At 41.0% G+C, this 9,472-nt stretch overlaps 2 protein-coding genes across 2 annotated transcripts in view; both read right to left on the bottom strand.

Annotated features, from left to right (window-relative positions):
• The window catches only part of mphosph6 (M-phase phosphoprotein 6), a 3,782-nt gene extending 2,744 nt beyond the window's left edge, over positions 1–1,038 (bottom strand). Inside the window, exons 1-2 of the mRNA XM_050074239.1 lie at positions 837–1,038; positions 293–405 (exon numbers count right to left, since the gene is read on the bottom strand). Of these exons, the coding sequence (XP_049930196.1) occupies positions 293–405; positions 837–887 (164 nt within the window). The 5' untranslated portion in view covers positions 888–1,038. The remainder of the gene's footprint in view (positions 1–292; positions 406–836) is intronic.
• A 2,433-nt stretch (positions 1,039–3,471) lies between these two features.
• Positions 3,472–9,472, bottom strand: part of gpia (glucose-6-phosphate isomerase a) — a 17,811-nt gene continuing 11,810 nt past the window's right edge. Inside the window, exons 9-18 of the mRNA XM_050073026.1 lie at positions 9,376–9,429; positions 9,018–9,078; positions 7,914–7,957; positions 7,314–7,466; positions 6,494–6,623; positions 6,330–6,406; positions 6,010–6,138; positions 5,336–5,411; positions 4,104–4,170; positions 3,472–3,839 (exon numbers count right to left, since the gene is read on the bottom strand). Of these exons, the coding sequence (XP_049928983.1) occupies positions 3,716–3,839; positions 4,104–4,170; positions 5,336–5,411; positions 6,010–6,138; positions 6,330–6,406; positions 6,494–6,623; positions 7,314–7,466; positions 7,914–7,957; positions 9,018–9,078; positions 9,376–9,429 (915 nt within the window). The 3' untranslated portion in view covers positions 3,472–3,715. The remainder of the gene's footprint in view (positions 3,840–4,103; positions 4,171–5,335; positions 5,412–6,009; positions 6,139–6,329; positions 6,407–6,493; positions 6,624–7,313; positions 7,467–7,913; positions 7,958–9,017; positions 9,079–9,375; positions 9,430–9,472) is intronic.

Here is a 9,472-nt window from a genome sequence, read left to right as displayed (position 1 = left end):
TATATATATATATATATATGAAAGCATAATTATAAGGCTACGAAAACCAAACGAATTTTATTTTATAGCGATTATACACTTATATAAACATATTAATGGGTAGAATATTCAGATTTGACAATAAACCATGCCAAATATTACACACTGGCCCTTTAAAGGGCATACTTTACTTTTAACTTGGTTTCTATCTATCTATCTATCATACTACACCTTTGTACAAATTACCTTTGTACATTGCTCTAGGTCATTACTAAATTTTTATTTGATGTGTAAATTTTTAGTTGACACCTACTCTCTGGCTTTAAGCTCTGGCAGGTCCAGATACCAGTGCTCATCACTGATGATCCTCTTCTCATCTTCCTCCAGCTGCTTCTTCGTCTCAGCATCCAGACCTCTCTGCATGAACTGTGCAAACAAGACCACACTTCAACTTAATCCCAAACAGTATATTTGCAGGGGTGGGTAAAATGGTGGTAATTTAGATAAGCTAAACACGTTTCCCTCTAATCAACAGAAGCTCATTTAAAATTGTACTTATTTTGTGGTGGCATCCATTCAACAACATAAGCAGGAAAGACGGTGTGAGCCAGATTATTTGCTACTTTGGCTAAATTTAAACCCCATTTGGTAGCTCAACTATATGCCGAACTAATAACTGGCTCAAACGACATAAACATGCATAACGTTGATGTCTGTCACGTGTAACAGCTTTCCAAAGAGCAGGAAAACAATTATCATCTGATTTCTGAATGAGATTTGGAGCGTCGTTCTACTCTTGAGAGTAAAGCTAGCTAACACACGGCTAACACCTTCTCCAGTGCGTTAGCTCCACTTACCTTCATGCGTAAGAGGTTTTTGGAGAGTTTCACAGAGTCGCTGGCCATCATTAAACTGTTAACAAACTAAACTACAGCAGCAAGAGACAGTTTGAAGTTAATTTTTTTGGCTAAAAGCACGCGCAGTGGCTCCACGCAGATGCTGATAAAACTCAGACAGAAGCAGTCGAACGCAGAGCAGCTTTGATCACTGAGCAGTCCGGCTAATCTACCGCTGATATCACTGATGTTAAAGAAGACAGGAATATCTTTAGCTTTGAAAACAAAGTTATGATCGCACTAGTAATAAAATTATATGACGAGTTCTGTCTTCATGGCTTGTGAGAAATATTTCCAACACATATTATGTATTTAAAGATAATAAAACATGTACATACCCACAGTGTGTTCATCATTGTACAACAAAGTCCTCAACTTGGTCAAAATCAGAATTTTGGTAATTATCTTAATTTCTCTAAGGAATCAAAAACTTAAGATATTTTAAATATATGGGTGATTGCATATACGAATGAAGTTATTTGGGTGCCTGTGTCTGTGCTGCCTGTGTCTATAATATGAACAAGGTCGATGCAAAGCTTACATTTGTTATGTGATACATCATGTTTGTTTGTCCTCTGATATGACTACATTTGACTGAATTAAAAAAAATGTCAAGCAAAAAAAACCCCCAACAACAACACCACTGACGATATTTTAAATGATATAAGTGCAAATCCACTGTTTCAATTTCAACTTTTCCAACATTTAGGGACTGTTCTATACTTGTCAGAGGCAAGTAAAGCTGGAGTGTGACTTCTTCACTTTTGTTTTACTTTTTTAACCTCCCTAAAGCTACAGATATTTTTCCTTGAGCCTCCCTACGTGACTAGCAGAATATGCATGACCCTCCCTCCACCATAAATTAGATTTTTAAATCTTACCCTTTGGTGTTTGAGGCTAAAAGCTAAAAGTTTATGACACAATACCGGAGTTAAAAAAAACATTGTTTTTTCACCTTTGTCGTGCGTGCTGATTAGTTTGTGATATTAAATGAGACGTAGAATAAAGTGATGAAATATCACTATTTTAAGCTCAGATTTGCTTATGGATCTTATGGAAGCGTTTGTAGCACATGACGCACCCAAAGAGCATCGTAAAGTTGAAAATCCAATGATACTCTCTGTTTTTGTGTTTGTTTTTTATAATTCAAGTTTTTATTGGTTTGAAAGGCTCGGCACATGGCATACATATATTATTTTCAAGGCATACAAGAATACAAGGCACGTTTTTTTTTTTATAATGTGGAGGTGGACTCCAGTAAATGAAGAAAAATTAACAGTTAAGTCTAGATTGAAAGAGAAGGAATACAAACTAACACACAAAAACATGTCACACATGTCCTCATACATCACTCTACAGGGTCACATAGTCACAGAGCGAACGTATCCAAGTTTGTATTTCCTGTTGTTACTGTGGGTCTAATAACTGTCTGTCGAGTTATTCTAAGACACTGGAAGACAACAGAGACCCCATCATATGAGGGCATCTTATGAGTTCGGGAGAAGGGAGTGTCTCCTTGGGACCAGTTATGGACTCATATCAAAATGGAAGATAAGCCGACATAATTATGAACTTGCTCTGTGATAATTTCTGTTTTTACAGTTTCTGTAATTCTGCAATAGTGTAATTTTGGTGGAGGGGTTGGAAGGCATGTTTTCTTTAAAAAATGTTGGTAAAATAAATACAGTGTACAACCATCTAAATTTGTGTGCCCCTCCTCTTTGCAAAAAAAAAAAAAAGTCCCTCCACAGTGCTTTAAAAATCAGTTGACAAACCTTCACCTTTTCGCACCACCTTCTCCCCCTTACAAGTAACGAACAGTCCCTTAACAGTCTGCATGAGACAGAGTGTTTTAATGGTCTGTGGTACAACTGACATACATCTTACTTCCCACTACTGTCTTTTAGCATTCTCAGTTTTGTTCCTTTCCCAGTGTAAATTCTATTACTTACTAAAGATTAATCGTTGAGTTGATAAAATGTAATTTAACAGTGAAATATGTTCATTATGAGTTCTTGTTGATGTCTTCAGACGTCTTGTTGTGTTTCATCAACAGTCCAAAATGTCCGTTAGTTAACTGGCTGAATATTTCACCATTAAACACAATCACAAGCTGCTCTGTTTTAGAGCTGCAACTGTCAGCTGTTCAACAGAAAATTGATCTGCAGCTGTTCTGTAACTGATTAATTTATTTACTTCCATTTTATTTATTTTGTCGTGCAAAAGTGCCCCAAAACATTCTCTGGTTTCAGCTTCTCAAATGTGACAAATAACAACTATTTTAAACTGATAATCTTCTGAACAAAACAATTAAGCAAGAAAATAATTGACACAATTATTGATAACATATTGGTGAAGATTCTCAGTCATCCAGATCATGGTAATCTTAAGTGCTGCATCGTAGGCAACTGGACTTGCTTGAGTTCCTTGAAGATGTTTCACCTCTCATCTAAGAAGCTTCTTCAGTTTGGTACGGATTGACACAGAGTTGCAGCGGAGTCCTGCAACTCTGTGTCAATCCGTACCAAACTGAAGATAAAGTGAGTTTATCCTCCTCTTTAATCATCTCCGTACAATCACAACACCACACCGAGCATCAGTGACAAACAGGACTTTTATTTTGAAAGTCAGTGCAGGCTATGTTAAAGTGTCGTCACCTACAGTAACATCTGCACACTTCTCTGTCCTCCACAAGAAAGCAACACGTCTACAGACACAAAGTGCTCGTTCTCACACCAACACAGGGTTTTAGCCAATGAGGGAGGACTACAAGGTGCAAGGGGCCAGCAGAGGAGGACGAGGATGAGGAGGAAGAGGAGGATGAGGAGGACGAGGACAGTTCAGACAAAGTTCTTCTTCAGGAAGTTGATGAGGCCGTTGGTGGAAGAGTCGTGGGAGGTGACTTCGGAGTCGTCCTTCAGCTCGGGCTCGATCTTCTTTGCCAGCTGCTTCCCGAGTTCAACGCTGCCGGCGGAGACAGAAAGATGTTTAGTGTTTGATGTTGGTCACCTGCACCGCCAACACACTGTGTACATTTAAGTCAACCTAACCTCTCTGTAAACACGTCAACAACTGATGTACCTGATAAATGCCACATACAAACTTCATGTTATTTAGTTTCTTGTGTCTTTATTAAATACAACACATCACAGTTTTGATCTGCTGACTGAGACATCAGAAGACGTTAGTGAGTGAACTCTGAGTTAAGATGTCTGACATTAAACTCACCCCCACTGATCGTAGCTGTTGATGTCCCACATGACGCCCTGCACGAAGATCTTGTGTTCGTACATCGCTAGAAAACAAGAGTTTTTGCATTTAACACATGAAACATGAAGCTTTGTGCTGCCTTCACTGTCACTGTTCAGATAAACTGCAGCTGGACATAATGAAGTTATTAATTTTCTTGAGATCCTCAGCAGGAGGAGCTACAGTTAAACAGACGTTTGCTAGTTAACTTATTTAACAATTTTCTGTTTCAAGCATGGACAGATTAAGAGACAGTGGGCCCCTGGGCAAAGATACGCAAAAGGCCCCACCACCTCTCCTACACAGGAGAAAGACACACAGACTTCATGCTGGTTTTGGTCCTTTTTAGTTGTTTGCACCTTTTTGAAGTTGTTTTGTGTCTCTTTTATGATGCTTCTTTCAAGGCAGGACTTTCACATTATCATGCTGCCTCACCGTACTTTTTAAAAAAGGTACAATCACAGAATTGGGGGACAGAGTTGTATTGCCTTTTTTTAAGAATTATCTTTTGGGGCTTTTACTACCTTAGTACAGTGCAGCTAGAGAGTGACAGGAAAGGGGGACAGAGAACGGGGATGACACGCAGCAAATGAACCCGAGCCACTGCAAAGGACTCAGCCTACATGAGGCGGACACTCTACGTGCTGAGCTAGAGACCCCCTCAGTTGTGTTGCCTTCAAGCCGGCATCAGTTGTAGTAACAGTGCTGAAATGATGTCTGTGTAAATGGGACAGCCAGCAGGACAGAATCATGGGCGGTTGTTACATATATGACCCACAGTGGGAGATTGCCGGCATGCCGACTGACATCTACCGTATGTAATATACCGTCTATGGAGAAGTACTCCATCTAGACCCACTTTAAAACATCTAAACTTCCCTTTAATGCAGGAAGGTGTGACTCATTATTAGAATGGTTCATATTTAAAACCTTCATAACACTCATAATGCTGTGATTGTCACTGTAATTAAACTTCACACTGTGGCCTTAAAACCTCACATTATGTTCCAGTGTGTAACTGAACCTGCATGTGCAGCAGTGACCTCTGGTGGCCGTCAGGTGACTGAACAAAAACCTGCAGCTTCTGAGCTTCAACATGTTATTTAAACTAAGACAGGTCAGTTTTAAGTGCAGCTCATCACCTTTGGACCCCGAGTTTGTTTTCTGTATTTAGTTCAGATGACGTAATTAAGAGAACTCCCAGTACTCACCAACCAGAGCTCCCAGTGTGAACGGGCTCAGCTTCTTGAAAACGATGGAGTTACTTGGCTTGTTTCCCTCAAACACCTTTAAAAGAGAAACAGAAGAAATCAGAGTTTAGAGAGTCTGTGTTTTAATCCTTTAACAGACATTAAAGTTCTGATGAGCAAGACAGGTGTTTTCTAACTCTGACCTCTTTATTAACCCTCATGAGGAACTTGTTTACTGACCTCCTTCACAAATATGACGACCACCACGTCTTAAGAGTTACATTTTTATGTTTTACAGCAAGGTGTCTGACCGTTAGCAGGTTTACTGGTGTGCCTGAGGACACTCAGAGGAGGTGGGGATCGAACCACCAACCCTGAGATCAGTGACCGTCCTGCTCCACCTCCTGAGCCACAGAGACGACGGGCCTTTCCAAAACCAGACCCTATTCACTCCCACTCGGTACTTGGAGTGTCACTCTGTTTGTGTGTAGGGTGTAAGGTGTAAACTCAGCAGCGAGCTTTGGGACACCATGTGAACGCGAGTGTTTCACACCGACACAAGAGAACTGATCAGTAACTACATTTCACTGTGATGGAAGATAAAGTGAGTTTATCCTCCATGTTACGGAAACATGAGTATCGCTGGCACCTAAACAAACGTGGTTGGTTAATTGATTGATTGATTGATGTGTTACTTTGTGAGGCAACAGCTTCTGCAGAGCGTCTCCCTTCATGCCTGCGGCCTCCAGCTCCTTACGGGCCTCGTCTGGAGTCTTTCCCTTCATCAGTGCTTCTGTCTGAGCCAGGAAGTTCGCCACCAGGATCTGAACACACACACACACACACACACACACACACACACACACACACACACACACACAGTCATCAACATGTCAACAATACATCATCAGCAGCAGCAGACTTAAGTATTTCAAACTACAGCTCATGATTCTGAAATTGAAACATAAGAGAGAGACAGAGAAGGAGAGACAACAAGAGACAGAGTGGGCGTTACCTTGTGGTGGAGGTTGTCTCTGATTGGATGCTGAGACTGAGCGGGAATGAGAAAGTCAGCGGGAATCATACGAGTTCCTGAAAAAGAAGAAACAAGTCTGTTAACTCTTCACGGATCATTATACGTGTAGGTGTGTCTGTGTGTGCATGTGTGTGTGGCGTCACCTTGGTGGATGAGCTGGTAGAAGGCGTGCTGTCCGTTGGTCCCAGGTTCGCCCCACACGATTGGTCCAGTGTGGTAGTTGACGCGGACGCCATCTTTGGTGATGTATTTCCCATTAGACTCCATGTCGCCCTGACGACCAAACAGAAACTCACAATGAGGACTCTGTCTGCACTCAACATTATATAGGTATACGGACACTGACAGTCTTCTCTTCGTACTCTGGGTTCATGTCTTTTGTTTTTGTGCGCCTTTTCTTAAAGCTTTCGTATACAGACACAACGGAGCAGTACCACCAAAACACACGAGAGTGGTGCAGCGTAGTTCAAGCGAAAGAAACCAAATCTGACTAAAATGATAAAGATACTGAGGATATTTTCATTTGATGTAAAGTGTCATAAAAATGTGATCTCAACATTCAGCTTCAGTGTTGGAGCAGCAGGTTCAGAAAATAATACCGTATCTTTTTAATATAAATTCATAATTAGACTGAACAATGACAGTGACCTTTTGTTGCAGCGCCACCGTCTCCTCTCTTTTAAAGTCATTATGTAAATTATTCTAACATTTCTCTGACTCACAGCGTTGCATCTGTTAGCTCGCCTCAGGGGTTCAAATCTCCTGAACGAGAAGTTAAATTAAAAATGAACACAGTGAAGATTTTATTCCTCACCTCCTCCTGTTGTGTTAATAATGTCTGATTAAGACTGATGACAGTTTAATGTGTTGTTTTGGATAAAAGCATCATGTCACAGTGTTTCCTCAGCGCCTCCTCCCTCTGAACAGATGGTCTCTGACCCCCCCTCCCCTCCTCACACTAACCTGTTGGAAGTATGCAGCAAAGCGGTGCATGTACTGGTCATAGGGCAGCATGGCGTGAGTCTCAGCCTGGAAGAAGTTGATGTACCAGACGCCCAGAACAGCCAGCAGGACGGGGACGTTCTTCTCCAGAGGGGTGCTGCGGAAGTGGTTGTCCTGCAGAGGAGAGACAGTCTGGTTAATGTGGACACAAGGACAGACAAACCAAGACACTGGACCTCATTTATTAAACTAATGTACAAACCAGCACAGATCTGAGCGCAGAAATCATCTAATGATAGAGTTCACATGTGATTCATCAAAGGTTCTTGTATCAAGAATCTTTAAATTACATTCAGTGTGTGAAATGTTTGTATAAATAAAATGTGTTATTCATTCATTTAGCAGCTTCTTAGCTCCGAACACGATGAACATGTTTTCAAAGATTAAGTTCTTGTGCTTGAACAGAAACAGAAAATGTAAATATTGAAGTGTCTGTGACATGAACTCAGTAGTTCTTTAATAAAACATATTTGCTGACTGAATTTCACTTTTTGTTCTCTGAACAGAAACATGAAGCAACATCTGATAAAATGTTATTCATAGAAACAAACGTTCTCCTACCATCCAGTGAGCTCCTGCAAGAAGCTGCTCGAAGTTTTCAAAGCCTGAAACACACACACACAGGTCAAAGGTCATGTATGATACAGATGGTGATGAACACAGACTGACAATAAGGAAAAACTTAAAACCGTGATGGAGATAAAGAGGTTTATGGAAATATCAAATCTGAAACAAAGAGTTGATGATGGAAATCAAAACATAAATGTAACCAAAAATGTCGAGTAACAGAGTAACACCAATGATGACACCACGAGGAAGCATCCGTCACACTGAATGATATCAAATCATCAGCCGAACTACAAGAACTAACTTCCTGTTGTGTTTCAGAACCAAAGACAATGAGTCTCTTCATGCAGCAACATGCAACGACTGCTGATTTAAACATTCACTGATAAAATCAGCAGAGACTGAAGCTGAAACTGAGGCTGGGTATCAATTACTCTATACACACCTACGTAACCACATCTGTATTTATACTACAAAGTTCACTATATTCCATGTCATGTCTGCTTTATGATGTTTGGAAGTGTGTTATTCTTAATAAGAGAAAAATCTGCTTATTGAAACATTTCAGAGTCAGTTTAAACTTTAAAGAGTAAGTATTTCCAACCTGGACCCTATTTTCTCATATTTTTGTGTCTAGGTGACTGATGGGGACAACAGCTTTTAAAATTGGCCCAGTATTGAGAGAGAGCTCTGCAGCCAGCAGCAGTGAAACAGGCTGCAATGTAACCACTCAGATCATGTTCACACTGTCAATGTATGTCCACCAAAAGTGTTTGCTTTTGTCACTGACAGGCTCAGATGGTTATTCTAAGAGTCAGTTATGGTGGGCGTACACTGCCAGTGTAAGCATACCCTGAGTGGTTACATCGCAGTCTGCTTCACTGCTGCCGCTGCAGCACTCTCTCTTTCAATACTGGACCGGTTTCAAAAAGTATTGTTCCCGTTAGTTACTTAGACACAAAAAACATGGGAAACTGGGGTCCAGGCTGAAAGTTACTCTTTAAACTTGTGAGGAGCTTTTAATCAATACAGCAGTAATCAATACCCAGCCCTGGTCTGGTCTGAGGGTTGAGTAAAGGTTAAAGTCAGCAGACATACCTATGTGCAGAGCGATGGACAGACCGATGGCTGACCACAGAGAGTAACGACCTCCGACCCACTGAGGAGGAGCAAACATGACATCACACAGTCATTCCACCAATCAGAGCGCAGCCAGGGCATCACATCAACAACAAGCATCGAGACATGTCAGATATTTTAGCAACAGGTCGGTGACGGTAAACGTTACAGTTAATATTACAAAGTTCAGACTGTCACAGTTTGAACTTTAAACGTCACCAACCGAACACTCTGAACAGGTTTTAACACATGCTGCTGAACATCAGCTGTGCATCATGAAGCTCATGACATCACACATCATCATCATCATCAGGCAATAAAATTAGGGCAGACTCACATCCCAGAACTCAAACATGTTCGCTGTGTCGATGCCAAAATCCTTCACTTTGGCCTAGGAGAGGAGAGGAGAGGAGAGGAGAGGAGAGGAGAGGAGA

Source organism: Epinephelus moara, chromosome 20 (assembly GCF_006386435.1).
Source record: "Epinephelus moara isolate mb chromosome 20, YSFRI_EMoa_1.0, whole genome shotgun sequence".
In the NCBI taxonomy this organism is placed as follows: Eukaryota; Metazoa; Chordata; class Actinopteri; order Perciformes; family Serranidae; genus Epinephelus; species Epinephelus moara.
This window is presented reverse-complemented; position numbering and strand designations above follow the sequence as displayed.